Source organism: Brachionichthys hirsutus, chromosome 18 (genome assembly GCF_040956055.1).
Source record: "Brachionichthys hirsutus isolate HB-005 chromosome 18, CSIRO-AGI_Bhir_v1, whole genome shotgun sequence".
Classification (NCBI taxonomy): Eukaryota; Metazoa; Chordata; class Actinopteri; order Lophiiformes; family Brachionichthyidae; genus Brachionichthys; species Brachionichthys hirsutus.
Genome location: NC_090914.1, coordinates 9,122,525 through 9,138,898, shown reverse-complemented (window position 1 = coordinate 9,138,898; position 16,374 = coordinate 9,122,525). Strand labels below are relative to the sequence as shown.

Below are 16,374 nucleotides of genomic sequence, written 5' to 3'. Positions count from 1 at the left end.
AGGTTTTATGAACATTGTCAACAGCTGAGGTTTAGTGATTAACTTTGAGTCTGCAAACACAGTTTGAATAGAAATACAATTAATCTGTCTGTATGTCTGTACTGGAACTGCTATTAGTTAAAGTATTAAAAGGCTCTGTTAAAAAGTCCCTGTTGTGTTGGTGGCGAATTAACAGAAGTACACTACACCATTTATCGATGAATGCGTATCGGCATTTATGATATATAAATTGTAAATGCTCAAGTAAAATGAAACAAAAAATATATCACATAAAAGCATCTGGAGGATGCGGGCATCGATCCCGCTACCTCTCGCATGCTAAGCGAGCGCTCTACCATCTGAGCTAATCCCCCGTTCTTCAAGGAAACGTGGAAATCACATATTTGTTTGTTTGTTAGGGAAAGCAGCCGGCAAAGTGTAATGCCAATGTAGCCACCTTGAATATCTCATGGAAACTGCTACAGAAAGTAAGAATTATTTATTTTTGTTTTAAGTTTAGCAACGTCTCACCCTCCAGTCCAATAGGTGGCAGTAACTGCAACTACAAGCCGGTGCTCCAGCGGCAATGGCGTTCAAAAGAAGGAACGTGACGTAGGTTTGGAAACTTAAATCGTCAAATATCATTGGTAGATTTTCCTGAACGCAGCCGTCTGGTCCCGCCCCTTTATCTTGTTTACTTGGAAAGCTTCCTAGCATTACGGGAGAAGTTGTTTAGATGTTTTTTGTGGTTGTTTTACAAGTTTACACATTTTTACAGCTCTTAATTTTGATTTATTTATAAATCAAAATGTATATTATTTATAAATAAAAGCTCATAAACTAAGTCTCACTGTATGAAACGTAAGGCAGCTACGAATGCGGTTAGCGACTAGCTTAGCTCAGTAGCTATCACGTACACCACAGTTTGGTATGGTTTCGGTGTTTTTAATCCTACTAAATGTTCCTAAAACACTTTATCTAAACTACTTAGTCACGTCGCAGCGAAGAATGATCCATCAGTTTTGCGTTTCAAGAATGAAGTCCTTTCATTTTTTAACCCAGTCGAACTGAATGAGCGACATTACGATGCCTGATGATGCCAGCAGGTGAGCGTCCCGTCAATACACCTGCAGCCGAAGAAATACTCAGATACTGTAGTAAAACAGTCACAGCGCACACAAGTATTGTCAGCAAGCCAGATATATTGTCATCACATTTACTCTCACACTAATTTAAATGGTCAACTGAATATATACAAGCATAAAATGAGAGGCAGATGCATTTGTAGAGTTGCAGCTTTTTATTGTTCATTAATTAGATGTACACTTTCTACAGGTGAGATTGAAGAAGGGGCAAAGACCCGAGAGAGATTCAAGAAGCGTGCTGAATCTAAAAAGAAGAAGAAGAAAAGTGCTGAGACTCAGGAGACGATTGTGGTGCGTGTTCTGATATAAGCAGTTCTGCCGTAACGGGTGAACATCAGTGATGACGTGCAATCATATTCCCCCCTTCTCGTTTAGCTTCAGAATCTAAAAAGGAATTTCAATCTCGAGAAAGACTCAGAAGATGACGAGGCCATACTCCAGAACACGTACCACGTACAGGGAAGCCTACGGTACACCGAGAGCAAACGGAGAGAGAGGGAAACGGTGGAGAAGGTGAACACCAACGACGGTCGAAACAGGGAGGACAGCCAAACGTCTAAAGGCAAGAAGAAAGGTCAGAGACAACTTCCTCCCCTCTCTGTACCAGAGGACGCCTCAAACTACCAGGACGACGGTCCCACGGCTGAGATCGAGCCACACGGAGGGCAATCAAAGAGGAAGAAAGGGAAGAGCAAAGGAGTCGCAGAGGCAGAGGTGGAGAAATGGGTGGAGGATGGAGAGGACGAGTTGCTGCATGAATACCAGCAACAGATTGCTCAAGGAGAGGAGAGGACAGTGAAGAAGACAAAGGCCAAGCCGGAAGAGGAGAGCGTCGCCTCCCAAAAAACGACATTAAATAATGATGTTGGGAAGAAGAAAAAGAAAAAGCTCAAATCTGTCATCACAGAATTAGAAGAGGGGTGTGTATCTCTGCTGTTTTAACACAAACATCATGGTTTTCCTGCAGCACAGTAACGCACTATCTAATGCTTTGTGGTCCAGGAGGGACGAAGATGTGGAAAATGAAGCAGAACCCAAGGGAAAGAAGAAAAAGAGCAAGAAAAAGCACGGTAACTGGAAGCCAGCTGTTAGGAAATGACTCCGACACTTCCGTCTTGATGAATTTCGCTTGTTTCTATTATTTAGTTGCCAGAGAAGAGAGTGACGCCGAGGCCGAGCCGCCACAGAGACCGGCGTTTGATGACAGCCTGGTGCTGGGAGTCAACGTCCACCGAACGGATCGCCTCAAGAACGACATGCTGATCTCTCACCCCATGGTGAAGATTCACGTCGTGGATGAAATCACCGGGCAGTACGTGAAGAAGGAAGACTGGTGAGGCTTTTAGAGTTAATAGAATACATTTGGTGCATTAATTACCATCATAAACAACAGTTTGAGTTTTTGAGTATATCTCTTTTCACAGCCATCGTCCGGTGGCTTCGTTTTACGAGCGGGAGAGCGTCGGCCACATCCTCCCCATCATGACTCAACCGTTTGACTTCAAGAAGAACAAATCAATCATCCCCGAGTGGCAGGAGCAGATCATCTTCAACGAGCGCTTTGGGTACTTCGTGGGACGACCTGACGACAGCCCCAGAGTTCTCCTCTTCTTCGAAGTGAGAGACGCCGCGTTCAGACCGATTCGTCTTTGCCGTCATTAATAATCATTTGTTTGTTGTTTTGACGTCCCGTCAAGATCCTGGACTTCATGACGATGGAAGAAGCGAGAGCTAACGTCGACGTCGACCAACATGAGCGAGGATTCAGGAAGATTGCCTGGGCGTTCCTCAAGGTGCTTCCCTTATTCACGCGCTGTGTGTTTTAAACTTCAGTTGCTCTCACCGACGCACGTGTGTCTTTCGTTTTGTTTTTTTAGCTTGTGGGCACAAATGGCGTGCTGAACATCAACGCTAAGCTTCGCCTGCAGCTCTTCTGCCCTCCACCGCGGGCGAAAAGACAAGCCAGAACGATCGAGGTGGTCGAGTGGTGGAGGAAGTTCCCGCGACACAAGTACGCAGCCACCCTCTACGTCACAGTGAAAGGCATCAAGCTCCCGGAGCACGTGGGTTACCTTTTTTAAAGGCGCCGTTAAACTTTGTCATCGTCAAACGCTGATGTCGATAAAGTTTTCTGTGCTGCAGGTAGACCCCGGTATTCGGTCCATGATGGCCCTGCAGGAGGAGAGGGGGAGCAGCTCCTACAGTGAGCTGCAGAATGAGGTCACTAAGAGGAGCCTGACGCAGCCGCCAGACAGCAAACCTCCGGCGCTGAGGTGGAGCCGACTCCCTGGACAGGTGAGCCGATGGGGCGGGTTCAACTCAACGTTTTCAGGTGACCCGCTGACGATGGCGCGTCTGCAGCTGCGCTCCTTCATGGAGAGTTGTTTCGTTCTTTCCCAGGTCTGCCGGATCCCCAACACGCCCACGCTGTCATTCCGCGGCGGTCAGATGGGATGCTACACGGTGCTCTTCTCTCACGCCGGCACGATTCTGGCCGCTGCCTGCGCCGACAGAGACGCTTTCCCTGTTGTCGGTAAGAAACGGCGACTCGGCGGAAACCTGTCGTCCAATCAGCACCCTGTTGTCAACAGCTGATGTGAGGAATTCACTCCTTAAACTTGAATTTCAGTGTATGAGATTCCATCTGGGAAGGTTTTAGCTGCATTCAGTGGCCATCTGAAAATAGTCTACGATCTGTGCTGGTCCGGAGACGACAGGAGCCTCCTGTCCGCCTCCTCGGACGGAACCGTCAGGTAAATAAGACATTTTCCTTCATTAGGAGAACACTAGATTTCATCAGCAGTCACCATGTTCACTTTTTCTGGCTGTCTTCCCAGAGAGTGGAACGTGGCGGAGCTTCAGGAGACGGCCCGGAAGGTTCTGCCCCACCCGTTCTTCGTGTACTGCGCTCAGTACCACTCCACGGCCCAGAACCTGGTGGTGAGCGGCGGCTACGACTCTCTGGTGCGGGTGTGGCGGCTTGACGTGGACGACGTGAACGGCCAGCTGCTGCAGGAGTTCGAGGGTCACGGCAGCTTCGTCAACACGCTGTGTTTCGACTCTGAAGGTCTTAATGGTGTTTCGTTAGCCGCTAGCTGCTACTAGCTGATTCTTCAGCCCTCTGACTTCATTCAAAGGGATCAAATGTTGGTTCCCACAGGACGGGTTCAGTAAACCGGCGTCGGGATTGTCATCCTTTAGCGTTTACCTCTGTTTGTTTTGTCGTAACCAGGATTGAGGATGTTCTCTGCGGACAACATGGGACAAATCATCCTCTGGAAAACGGCGGTGAATGAGGGCGGGCATCCGTGTCGGAGCTGGAGTCTGGAGAAGGTGCAGGAGACGCCTGTGCGGCAAACGCGGCTCCTACTGCGGAAATCTGAAATAAATGTGAAGTTTTATTCCGGCAGAAAATGGATGAGAGCGACCTCAGAGGTGTCCCCGTCAACAGGCTGCAGCTCCACCCGAACGGGCGGAGTCTGCTCATCCACGCCAAAGACAGCGTCCTGAGAATGATGGATCTGAGGATGTAAAGCAGACAAAAATCTCAGCTTCATATCCGAGGATAAAGTGAAAACGGTTCTGACAGTTTGTCTGCTCCTTTTCAGCCTCGCCGTGAAGAAATACACCGGAGCCACAAACTACCGAGAGAGGATCTACAGCACCTTCACTCCCTGTGGGAACTTCATCCTCTCTGGCAGCGAGGACGGGATGGCGTACGTCTGGAATACCGACACGGGTGGGAATCTTTTATTCTGTAATTGGGAAGCCCCTCCGTCCCGCTCTACTAAACCCCACCCCTTTTTTCTCCTCAGGTGACCAAGTCGCCATCTTCTCCAAGCTTTGCTACCCCTCCTCCCTCCACGGCGTGTCGTTCCACCCCCATGAGAACATGGTGGCGTTCTGCGCCTTCGGTCTGAGCCAGCCCGTCCACGTTTACATGTACGATCAAAAAGGTTTGTGACGCGAGCTAACCCGTCTCCTCATGTCTGGGTGCTATTAGCACGGTGAGCTAACGCTGGGCTGTTCTGTAGCAGCATCCCAGCCCGAGGCGCACAGTGTTAAAGCAGCGTCGACCAGGTCAGCGTCCGCCGACTGGACCACGAGGGACACGCCGGAAACCAGCGCTTCAGCCCTGGACCAGGTCACCCAGGCAACAAGGCTGGCACTGAAGATGCAGCGCGTGAAGGAGCAGCTGGAGTCTGTGCTGGTTAAAGCTTCTACACCGCTTCTAAAATTCACCTTTTTTAGAGAAATCTGAATTCAAAATAATAATTTGTAATTAAATAATAATTAGCAAGCAAATAAGTAAATGAATTGAAATAGAAATCCTGTGCAGGATCAGAGACCGTCAACGCGTGGATACACTGACGATCACGGGGCTCGACCGGTGAGTGTTTCCAGCTCAGTTTAACTATGCATGCTGCCCCCTGCTGTGCTGGAGTGTAACTGCTCCTGTTTAGATTAGAGCTGATAAAGTATGAATAACGTTAGTGTATTGATTACATCCTGCGCCCTGTTGCATTCCCTCCGGGTGATTTTTTTTGTTTTTTGTAGGTCGTCTCGCTCTACGACTACAGAGCCAGTCGACCGAGTGAGCTGACCCTCCGACGCGGTGATGTCATCCAGGTTCTGTACAAAGACGACGACAGCTGGTGGTTCGGCTGTCTGGCCAACGGGCAGCAGGGATATTTTCCTGCTTCCTACGTGGCGGATCAGAGTGAGTGGCATCCACTCTTTTTTTTAAAGATGCCCAAAACCTTCCGATCGGTGCTGAATTATTTTGTGTCGTAGGAGAATTTGACGACGAGACGACTCGACCTTCGGAAGCTCGGGCCGCGTTGACTGACGGGACGGCGGAGAGGTTGACCCCGGCCAGGGTAAGGATGTCAACTGACCCAAAGCAGCTCTACGTTATACGATGACCTTCCTGGGGAGGAGCATCACCTTAACACACCTCCCAGTATCTGTAGACTCCGCCTCCTTCTGTCCTCCTCATTTAATATTTTCTCCTCCTTCCTCCCCTGAGGTGTCTGCTGCCATTAGTTCTTCTGGGGAGCTTCGGTTTCTGTCTGAGCCGACCCTCTCCGACACCGAGCCTGAACTGTCCAACAGCAGGCTAGTGGCTCACGCCTGACGTATTATGGTCTAGAAATAACAGGTCCTGATTGTGAACTGGGTTTTTTTTTTCTCCTGAAGAGCTAGAAGGAAGAAGGTGAAGAAGCCCGGCATTCCGGCCGCTTCCCTCAGAGCCACGTTTTCAGGCGCCGACGCTTTGCAGTCGAGCGTCATCAGGAGAAACAGGCCCCTCCCACAGAGGCCGAGGGGCCGGACTGACGACTTCGAGCTCTGTTCCTAAATAGAAACTTTTATTTTTGTAATTGTTTTTGTATTTTTACTACCATTTGTACTCTTCAGGATTTCTATTCCATTTACATAAAATATTGTTTTGTATAGTTTACATATTCAGTGATATAACATTGTGTAAATAGTTGCGTGACTGACGCTTAGCCAAGGTTGTTTCATGGCTTGAGAATATTTCTAAACATTTTGATATTAAATGTACAAATATTCTAATTGGATCATTTGGGTAATTTATATTTTTACATGCTATAGTAACCAGTGACAAGTTATGGAGATTTGAGATTGATACAAAATTATAATAAAAATGTTGATTTGCATCAGTCCGTCCATTTTCTTGCTGAAAATCTTTGCGAGATCCATTTAATTCAAGTGTTTGACTCCATTATTGATTGTGCTAAATTCTTCAAATTCAGTTTTAAGATGAAGGGGTTTTTTATACTGTAAGGCTGAACCTAATGTATACCATAGTATATCATATAAGAGTACTTAAAATACTCAATACTCGAATGAAATCATTTTACAACAAAATTTAATTCAAAAAATTTAACAAAACCAAAAATAAGACACTGTGGTCTTGAGGTCAATCCCCGAGTCGCCGCCGTTTTATTCTGAAGGGTGTCTTTCCATCAGGAGGGGCGTGGCTTCACTCGTCCGTCGTTCACACAGGTAATACAAGGCGATGAGGAAGGACTGAGGGCAGAGGTCACCAAATCATCAAAGGGGTTCAAACCACATTGCTTTTGTATCCTTCATGGATAAATGCTGAATAAATGTTTACTTACACCCAAGAACGCCAAAGCTCCTTGGACTACAGCCGCCCACTGAAAGCCCAGGTGTTGCGTGATGAGGCCTCCGATTGTCGGCCCGTAAAACATCCTTTAATACAAAAAGAACATTGGAGTAAGGATTTCCTGGATCTCCCGATTTTAATACATTTTCTTCTTCCTTGAATTATCTGCTCTTCAGGCAAAAACCAGCGGGACTTACCCCAAGGACCAAAAGGCACCGAATAGTCCAGAGACCATCCCGAGGGTGCTCAGACCTTCTTCATATCCCAGTTCACTGCAGACAACGAGGACGACAACGTCACTTCCCGTCACACACGCAAGTACAGGGTCACGGGTGTGAGGAGACTCACTATGTACTGGAGATGATTTCAGGGAACGTTGGGATTGCGGTCATTCCCAGAGAGAGCCCAATGAGAGACAGCATGAGGACCAGCAGCCACAGCTGACTGCAAACGTGAAGACAAGACGGACAAACACAAGGTCAGAAGAGCTAATCTGGGCAGGTCAGCTAACGGCGTTGGAGCCCGGTCCATCTGAGCAACGCTCCAGTGAGCATCTTACCCACCTGAGACGCTGGGTTTGACGTATAATTCTAATTAGGGTTCCGGAGTAAAAAAGCAGCGCTTAGAGGTTTCAAGACCTGTACTCTTGGGATAAAGTGAGGATAGAGCGGGGTCCGAAAGACGTCTAATAGGTAATTTAGATAGGAAAAATTGATTGTCTGTTAAAGTGAAATGTTGAGTCAAAATGGCTGCTGATGGCTCATCGGCAGGGCCATGGGGGGAGATGTTATGCAAACTTGCTGTGAATGGAACACACACACACAGCTAGCGTGGGGGAGCATGGAGATCTAAGGTTGCTATAAGTAAAAGACGGATGGATGGGGGGGGGGGGGGGGGGGGAACTGCAGCCCTGTCTTATCCATTCGAGGGAGACAACACCCCCACCTGAGAATAAACACCTAAATATAGAAACATATGTAGAATTGCAAAGCAGTAATAAGATACTGGTTGAAGAAACAACTGATGATGTATGACTTCTAAGAAGAAGAAGGAAGAAGTCATGTGTTTCGGTAAGTGAAGGAAAAAGTCGTTTAAGAAAGAAGGGAGAACTGGAAGACAATGGAGAACGGGTAAGCATGAGAGAAGGACACATGTAATAAGGAAAAATGATGCTTAAAGAGTTTAAGAACATCTTCCAGGTGCAGACAGAGCTGCATGGCACGGAGACAAGATGGCGAGCAGGACAACAGCCGAAGCTGCGGCCTCCAGACCAGAGCATTGGGGGCAGGTCTACACAGGATTAGAGGAGACAATTTAAGAAAACTCCAGATCAGCATAGTGGAGGGAAAATCACAAAATGGTGGGTTCAGGGAGGACGAGTGGCTGAATGCCTGTCTTTTTATGGCTGAGTTGGGCGAGAAGGGCCCTCTCACGTCCGCTCGGTCTTGGGACACGTTTGAAGCCATTCGACCCCCACCATTTGCTCAGCTAAGCACAGGAATGGGGATGTACCAGATCATCCCCCCACTTTTATAACTCCGAGCTCCGGAACGAGGGAGATAATAGCCACAGGGAGTTTTCTTAAGAACAAACACGCACATGCTAAGGGGGACAGGAGCAGGGGGTTAGAAGCACAGAACGGTGGACAGGTACGATGCTGTGTTTCTGTAATTATGTAAGCATGACACACAAACCATCCGAGAAGGTTCCAAGACTATTGATGATGAACCAGCGATGGACAAGAACAGGTAAAACGCACAGACATACAAACACTACACCTCAAGTAGTCATGACGACCACAGGAGAATAAACGTGTAGTCTGAATAAGAATAATAGGCTTTTTATGGCCCAGTGAGGCCTCAGTTGTATAGTTGAAAATGTAACTCTGGGACTGTTTTTCTCGTCAGCAGGGGGGTTGCCATTTGGTTATCACACACCCAATCCACCCTTAATGCCCCAAAGGGGGGGGGCGAATTCCAGACCTGGGGAAGGAGACACTACAAAGACAGTTTATACTGTGGGTCAATAAAATGTGTTTCCAGACCAAGCAAACCAGAGCTCTGGCATCAGCAGGGGACCAGAGGGGACGCCTCTGACTCCGGTGCTGTGTGGTGGGGGTGAGTCGCACTTCTTTGTTAAACACACACACACGCACACACACTCACGCACATAGATGAGCCTCATGTAGTGAGAGCTGTGTTTTAGGAACGCAGCCCTCATGAGCGGGAGATCCAAGAGTCACACACTCTCACTTAAAACACATTATTAAATGACTGAGATGTTAAGAAAGGGGAAGGCCCTTATTAGGCCCCACCGGAGAGAATGGCACCACCACACGGCCCAGTCGGCGAAGCTCTGCGGTCCACTGAGCGTCCAGAAGGTGAGAAACAAAATCCTACTCATCTGAACATGTGGCATCCTCACCTGAGCTGAAATGTAAATTACCTTGTAAACACTAGGGCTGAAGTTGTAATTATCTTGTAAATACATGAGTAAACTTCTAGATATCTTGTAAGTACATGTGACGTTTGTTTGACATGAATATTGGGACCACTTTAAGACAAAGACAATGGTCTCAATTCAGATGTGAATTGGAGACTGTAAGACTAGACGACGGAAACGACGAGACGGACTTCTGCTGATCCGAGCAGAAGAGAAGAAGGAAGAGACGGGTGGACAATCTGAGGCCTGTAATGTCAGGCCGAGAGCAGGAGATGACGTGAGGTTTTGGTAAATATGAGACTAAAATCCATGATCTCAGAGGACACCCGAAGAAAAACCCCAAATATGCGATGCCACTGCGCCTAACCAGGGACGGCGACGGACAGGTGACGCACACCAATTCACAATTTACATTGCTGGATGCAGAACACATAACAATAAGCTGCCATCTCCGAGAGACGGTGGAGACGCATGGATAACCACAGATGGGAGATTTTACTGACACAACAGAGGCGCTGTTTAGACAGACGTTGATTCGGACACTGGAACCTAAAATACAATCACATTTAGTAAACATCAGAGCAGTGGGCTACATATGTGACTCATTTCTTTGATAAAAATATAAATAAAGAAGCCGATGCGGACACTGAGCTAACTAAAACTCAGCTACAGTTAGCTAAAGCTCATTCACCCGTCCACTAATTAGCCCATCAGGGGACGAAGGTCCCAGGCTTCACGAGGATATTCACATCATCAGTATCCTCAGACACACCTCTCTCTCATCTAAATGCATCTCACACTAATTCTGTAGTACAGCTCTTGTCCCAATGTACAAGAAAGTCTTCTGCAGGACCCAGACGACACACCAGGAGACTGAACCCAGAGAGAGGGTTCTGAGAGAACATCGGGAACAGAACCTGGGATCCCCTCAGGCTGTACAGAAGCACAGTGCAGCCTGGAGATGAAAGGAAACATCCAGAAGATCAGTGATTGGTGGAACGAGTCCCTCAACATCGGAGCTGACCCACCAACGGACGCGGAGAGAGGACTCGGTGAGACCAGAAAACACCTGAGTGAGACGGAGGAAGAGGAGAAGACGGGAGAAGGTGAGTATAAGAATGAGAGGAGCCCCGTGTGGGACACGGGATAGATAGTTATTTTGTTAGACCGGCATTGTGTTCTAATAATGACGGTATAGTTTTTAGGATGTAGAATAGTTAGGGAGGATGCATTGAATAATAATAAACTGGAGGAGTTATATATTAGTTCAGTAGTAGAGGAGCGCAGGACAGCAGTGAAGGAGAGCAGGAGTACAATAGAGTAGCGTGTGTGAATGAGAAGGTCTCAGGGAGACAGAAGTCAAACGGAGTAGATAGATGGATAGAAAGTGAATGACTTCAGGTGTGCAGCGTCATCAGCGCAGAATGATGGCGAATGTGGAATGGAAGAGAAGAAGCGTGTGCAGCTAGACTAGAATGGGACGAGAAGAAGTAAGAAGTAGTAGTAGTATATTTTGTGTTGTGAGTAATAGTAGATGGACTGATTACAATTGTGTTTTTGCCATGTTGAGAGCAGGACCACAGGAATCTTACAGAGGAGGACTTTTTCTTTGATGAGGGGACATATAACGGAGACGCGGGCCATCAGCCCGGTGCTCCTGACAGCGTCCCGGTGAGGAGCAGGTTTACATTTTGAATCCGTGAGCATGTGAGAGTAGACAGGAATCAGGTTCGTTTGAGAAATGAGCAGATATCTGGCTGCAGAGTTAGCTTTGGCCAGAGCCGAAGGCGAGAGGTGTGGTGAAGACCACATGACAAAGACACCTGGACAGGACAGGCAGGGAGGCGTGTCTCTGTCTCTCTTTTCTTTCACCCATTCAGGTAAATATGGGCTTAGATTGGCTGGGGCAAAGTCCCGCCTTCAGGGGACAGAATGACGTGAGGACGAAGCAGGAAGCATCTTCATTCCAACGAAGCGCGGGCACGAGAGCTGTGTTGGAATCTCATCGCTGATATCTGAACTAACTGTACTGATCTGTTAATTATATAAATGTCTTAATCTTAACCCACATTCTCCTCATTGAATACGCACCCACAACGGAGAACAAGAACCGGAAGAGGGTTTGGTAAAACCCCTACAGTGGGTAATATGCTCACCCCCTGCCACTTTAATGCTAAGCAAACAGCATGCTCACCTCGGGATGTGAAGGAAGGGGGCGGGGCCGAGCATACAGAAGCCGACGGCTGTGACGCCGCCTCCAATCACCATTAACCAAGGCCTGATCGCCTGAGACGGAGAGAGAAGTTCAAAGTGTCCCGCTTCTGGAAGGGATTAGCCACATTAGCTTCCAAACTCACGGGATGCCTATCGGTAAAGTATCCGAGCAGTGGTGACACCAGGCAGTAGGGCAAAGACAGACCGAGCATGATGAACCCCACGTATCCGGGTGAGAGGCCAAACTAGACGCAACGGAAAGGGAATTAATGATTCCCGCCGCCTGCGGTCGGTCGGCTTCATCGGCTGAGGGGGGATTACCGTCTTCATGGCAAAGAGGGACAACGTGGCGTCCAGGAGGCCCAGCCCCGCGCTGAGGGTGAAGCTCACATAACAGATCAGGGCGATCTTCGCTTTGGTGAGGAGACGCAAGAACGAATCCTTCGACGGAGCCGCAGCTGGGAGGACGAAAGCAGAGCGTCAGCGGAGAGGATCTACTGACCCGAAACCCGAAAAGTGTCAAATTAGTAAATGCGCTGAAATGCTACCGATGGTCGGCAGGATGCAAATGTTGAAGGGAACCATGATCAGCAGGAAACCTCCCAGAAGCATGAATGGAACTTCGTATCCGAACGCCTGGTACAACCAGCCCCCGACTGGGGGGCCCACAATGAGACCCAGCCCTGTGAAAACCTCCAAACTGCCCTGAAGAGAGAGAGAAAGGGGGCGTTAAAACAACCCTCTGGTGAGTGTGTGACCGGATTGTGTATCAGCAGCAGCACCGGATCACTGCGGGAGGGGCAACAACAACAACTAGAAAACGACAATCAGAGATTGCAGACCCTCGCCTCCGAAAGACTATTGGATCTTGTGAGACAGTAAACAGGGCTTCCGGATCAGAGGGGCCAAACCTGCTCTAGCTTGCTGCTCCGGAACGTACTACAAGACTCCTTCTGGACTCTTTTCCCCCATCATGCCATTCGTGTCCCTCCCTCTTAAAGTGGCAGTTTACAGCACAGGCACAATTCCAGATGTAAAAAATAATTCTAGAATCGGGATCCAGATCCGGATCAACGGCATTCTCGGGGAGGACAGAGCCACGGACAGAACCTTGCTTGTGTTAAAATTTCAAGTCGATTAGGTTACTAGTTTTTGTTGAGTTATGCGCTCGGACAGACAAACAAACAGACAGACAAACAAACAGACAGACAAACAAACGCACCCAATTGCAACACCCTCGCCTCCTCTTCGGCGAGGGTAACAACAACAAAAACAACCGGAATGCTTTTCCTGTCTGCTCGTGATGCTAACGGCTAAACAACACAACCTTGTTTGCGCGACAATTGGCGCGCACTCACCAAAACAGTCGCCACATTGTTCGGGTAAATCTTCGCTACCATGGCAAAAGAGGAAGTCATGGCGGCGGCGAATCCCACGGCGTCGACGGAACGCACGATGAAACACATAACGATGAAAGGGGCTCCCGAAGGGACTCGCGTGAGCAATCTGCAAAGAGGGACACAAGAATCACAACATAACAGATAGGTCGGGTTCAAAGTTTGTGCTGAAAGAGTTGGAGTTCCGTTTGCGTCCATCGGATCAACACTCACCCAAACAGAATGGTGCAGCCCGCGGAAACGAAGAGCCCGCCCACCAGCATGAACTTTGCACCGATTTGAACGATCTGAGTGGAACGACAGCGAGAGTAAACGGCAGGGCAGTAAATCACGCACTACACAAAGCAAGCTGATGGGAGAGAATGCAGTGAACCTTACATATCTTCCCAGGATCAACGAGCCAATCAGATTGCAGACGGCGTAGCAGCCGAATATGAGGCCGATGACAGTTTGGCTGGCTCCCTTCCTCACCGCCTGCGGAGAAATCATTTATTGTGCAGGAGAGTCTTAACAGACACCAATACCAATGTTTCCATAGATATGATTAACATCTGACCGAGCTGCACCTGGGATTTGTGAGCATCCAATATAACACTGTTTCGGGACTCATCAAGTCGGGACATGAACTAGAGCATCAGGTTCCTCAAGAGGGCGTGTAGAGTGCTTAGTCCTGAGTCACAAAAGAGCTTTCTGGCACTGCTGCTCCTTGGCTTCCCCAGCAGTATCCTCAGGCAGTCATTATATGCCACCTGAAGTTTGCACAGGGTCTCCTTCCTATAGCGGACCCACAATGGGGCCGTGTACATAGGCGTGCAGTAAGCCCGAAACAAGCTCACTTTCACATCATCAGAACAATAATGGAATTTACGGACTAGCATGTTTGCTTGGACATACAACATCCGCATACAACATGCTGACATCCTATACATGTCAGCATCGTCTTCCATCTTGTCTGTTATGATGTGCCCAAGGTATTCCACACAGTTAGATACACAGAGGGATTGCCCCGACAGGTAAAACATTGGAAAGTGCAGCTTCTGATCCTCCTTGGTCCTACATATCAATACCACACTCTTTTTTTGCATTGTACTGTACATCAAACTCAACCCCATACTCGGAGCATATATCCAACAGCTGCTGGAACCCAACAGTACTGGGGGACATAATTGCCAAGTCTTCTGCGTACATCAGATGGTTTAACAGAGTGTCCCCGATCAGACAACCTGTCTTGCACTTCCCCAACTGCTTCGACAGGCTATCCATGTAAAGGTTAAACAGGGCTGGAGACAGAAGCCCCCCTTGCCGTACTCCATTTCCTGTACTTCCAAGCTTAAATAAATCAAAACTTCTGGGACATTTCAGAATCAATCTCTACCAGATTCCGTTCACGGTGTAACACTCGACACCGGTTTGTGAGGTCACAGCAATGTCTGACCTACACATCCTAATCAGTTCCTTTGATTCCCTGCTGCAGTAAATATTGATCAACACCTTGTTGTACATTTACAGCCACCCTTCGCCAACATGGCACCACCTGAGTGCTTCTATCCGATGACTAGAACAGTTCTCCAGCCTGCTCATGTCGAGCACATGATTCTTCCCCCCGCAGGGGGGGGGTTCAGATGGAGGTCTGCCTTCCTCACCTCTGACATGAGACCGTTACTAACTATTACGGCCTCCAAACAGGAGACTATTCTTTGTTTCAAAGACATGCTTTGTTTCTATAGCAGCTGACGCCTCTGTCCTATACAGAGGCATCAGCTGCTATAGAAACACATCCTGTGGCTAAATGAAGATTAGAACCTTTATTTCAACATTAGAACCTTTATTTAGATCCTGTTACTTTACGCCGCACTAAAGCTTCCCGTCGTCGGGGCGATATATGGCTGCTTTTTATTATCTGGCCTGCTGGGTGCTGTTCGTTCTACCACTGGGTGTGTTTTCTATTAGCCTAGTGCAAACTCTAGCCGGTGGGGGGGGGGGGAGATTTAATCCACCTTTAATCCACCCTTCTACGGTCACTAAGTAAAAGTTTCAAATCCTTAGAGGTCGCACCCTGCGGCACCTTCCCTTTCTAAATACATCTGTAATGGAGCTCACTTTCTTTCCCAGGTGCCCGGCACCCTCACCACTAAAACTGACCTTCTTGTCAGACCAGTTTCATCACCGATGAATTCAGGCTTTTAATGAACAGAAGAATAAGTAATAATAAATTGAGATAAACTTTATTGCTGGGGGGTCGGGTCGCCTCACCTCATTGGGGAAAAACGGGCCTAAAATGGAGTAGCAGATCATCGAACTGAAGTTGACGGACGCTATGGATATTAAGGTGAGGATCTCCTGCCTGCTCATCCTCCGGGGAGGGCTCGGCTCGGCCGGAGAGACGTCATCTGTCAGAAGAAAAACGTCACGTGGAATAACGTAGATGTGACATTATAATATATCGATAAGCGAGAGTTAAATTCATGAAGGAATTATTCGAAAACCTGCAGGCTAATCCAGTTTTTTTTTCTCCCCGGATGATTATGAAATGTGTGGCCATTAAATTACGCAATGTGAAAAGTTACCAAACAGTTACAAGTGACCAACCTGTTTGTTGCTGATTATCCTGCGCGTCCATTTTTAATTTCCCGGGTTTGTCGTCCTTTACGGAGAGTCGGGACGGACACGCATACCGGACAGGAACGCGAGAGGTCCCGGGAGCATGGACGGCGGTGATGTGTCCTCAACGCGCGCAGCAGCGCACACAGCGACGCCCCGATAAGGATTCCGCTACAACGCGTGACGCCAACATTTAAGAGCCACGCTTTATCCGGTGTGACTTTCAAAATAAAGGCACAGCGTTTCAGACTATCAATCAATCAATCAACCAATCAAATCTTTCTTGCAGTCACAATGGTCCAATTAAAAAAACACACATAATATTTACAACATTTACACACAATGTATGCCACCCTCAACTTCTGCATGCTGGCCTGTTTGTACTTGATCCACAAGGGGGCAGTATAGAGTGGCGTACAAAAGGCCCTGAAGAGGGTGACTT

The 16,374-nt window shown here is 48.0% G+C and overlaps 2 protein-coding genes and 1 non-coding gene across 3 annotated transcripts; 1 reads left to right on the top strand and 2 right to left on the bottom strand.

Moving 5' to 3' along the window:
* Window positions 1–280: 280 nt before the first annotated feature.
* Window positions 281–353, bottom strand: trnaa-agc (transfer RNA alanine (anticodon AGC)). Its single transcript has one exon. It is a non-coding gene; the product is annotated as a tRNA-Ala (tRNA).
* A 712-nt stretch (window positions 354–1,065) lies between these two features.
* ahi1 (Abelson helper integration site 1) lies at window positions 1,066–6,800 on the top strand. The gene is made up of 22 exons (XM_068752142.1): window positions 1,066–1,085; window positions 1,298–1,415; window positions 1,500–2,044; window positions 2,127–2,194; window positions 2,271–2,457; window positions 2,549–2,741; window positions 2,822–2,917; window positions 3,002–3,187; window positions 3,267–3,419; window positions 3,525–3,657; window positions 3,754–3,877; window positions 3,962–4,191; window positions 4,357–4,457; window positions 4,535–4,653; window positions 4,733–4,863; window positions 4,940–5,080; window positions 5,159–5,334; window positions 5,464–5,514; window positions 5,682–5,844; window positions 5,919–6,004; window positions 6,154–6,242; window positions 6,324–6,800. Exons 1-22 carry the CDS (start codon window positions 1,066–1,068, stop codon window positions 6,481–6,483), a joined length of 3,270 nt encoding a protein of 1,089 aa, XP_068608243.1. The 3' UTR covers window positions 6,484–6,800.
* Window positions 6,801–6,999: 199 nt separating this feature from the next.
* slc18b1 (solute carrier family 18 member B1) lies at window positions 7,000–16,050 on the bottom strand. The gene is made up of 13 exons (XM_068751982.1): window positions 15,921–16,050; window positions 15,585–15,721; window positions 13,710–13,805; window positions 13,545–13,618; window positions 13,293–13,440; window positions 12,483–12,639; window positions 12,256–12,392; window positions 12,078–12,179; window positions 11,915–12,006; window positions 7,627–7,722; window positions 7,476–7,550; window positions 7,271–7,364; window positions 7,000–7,178 (listed from the first exon to the last, which is right to left on the bottom strand). Exons 1-13 carry the CDS (start codon window positions 15,949–15,951, stop codon window positions 7,092–7,094), a joined length of 1,326 nt encoding a protein of 441 aa, XP_068608083.1. The 5' UTR covers window positions 15,952–16,050; the 3' UTR covers window positions 7,000–7,091.
* Window positions 16,051–16,374: the final 324 nt, after the last annotated feature.

What these genes read in the sequence shown, in the direction of transcription:
- ahi1 (XM_068752142.1), top strand. Translation starts at nt 1,066, where the DNA reads ATGCCTGATGATGCCAGCAG. An exon ending in GCATCAAGCTCCCGGAGCAC is followed by an intron (nt 3,188 to 3,266) that starts GTGGGTTACCTT and finishes TCTGTGCTGCAG; the next exon opens with GTAGACCCCGGTATTCGGTC. An exon ending in AGAGGTTGACCCCGGCCAGG is followed by an intron (nt 6,005 to 6,153) that starts GTAAGGATGTCA and finishes TCCTCCCCTGAG; the next exon opens with GTGTCTGCTGCCATTAGTTC.
- slc18b1 (XM_068751982.1), bottom strand. Translation starts at nt 15,951, where the DNA reads ATGGACGCGCAGGATAATCAGCAACAAACAG. An exon ending in GCCCGTTTTTCCCCAATGAG is followed by an intron (nt 13,806 to 15,584) that starts GTGAGGCGACCC and finishes ATTTCTCCGCAG; the next exon opens with GCGGTGAGGAAGGGAGCCAG. An exon ending in CCCTTCCTTCACATCCCGAG is followed by an intron (nt 7,723 to 11,914) that starts GTGAGCATGCTG and finishes TCACGTTTGCAG; the next exon opens with TCAGCTGTGGCTGCTGGTCC.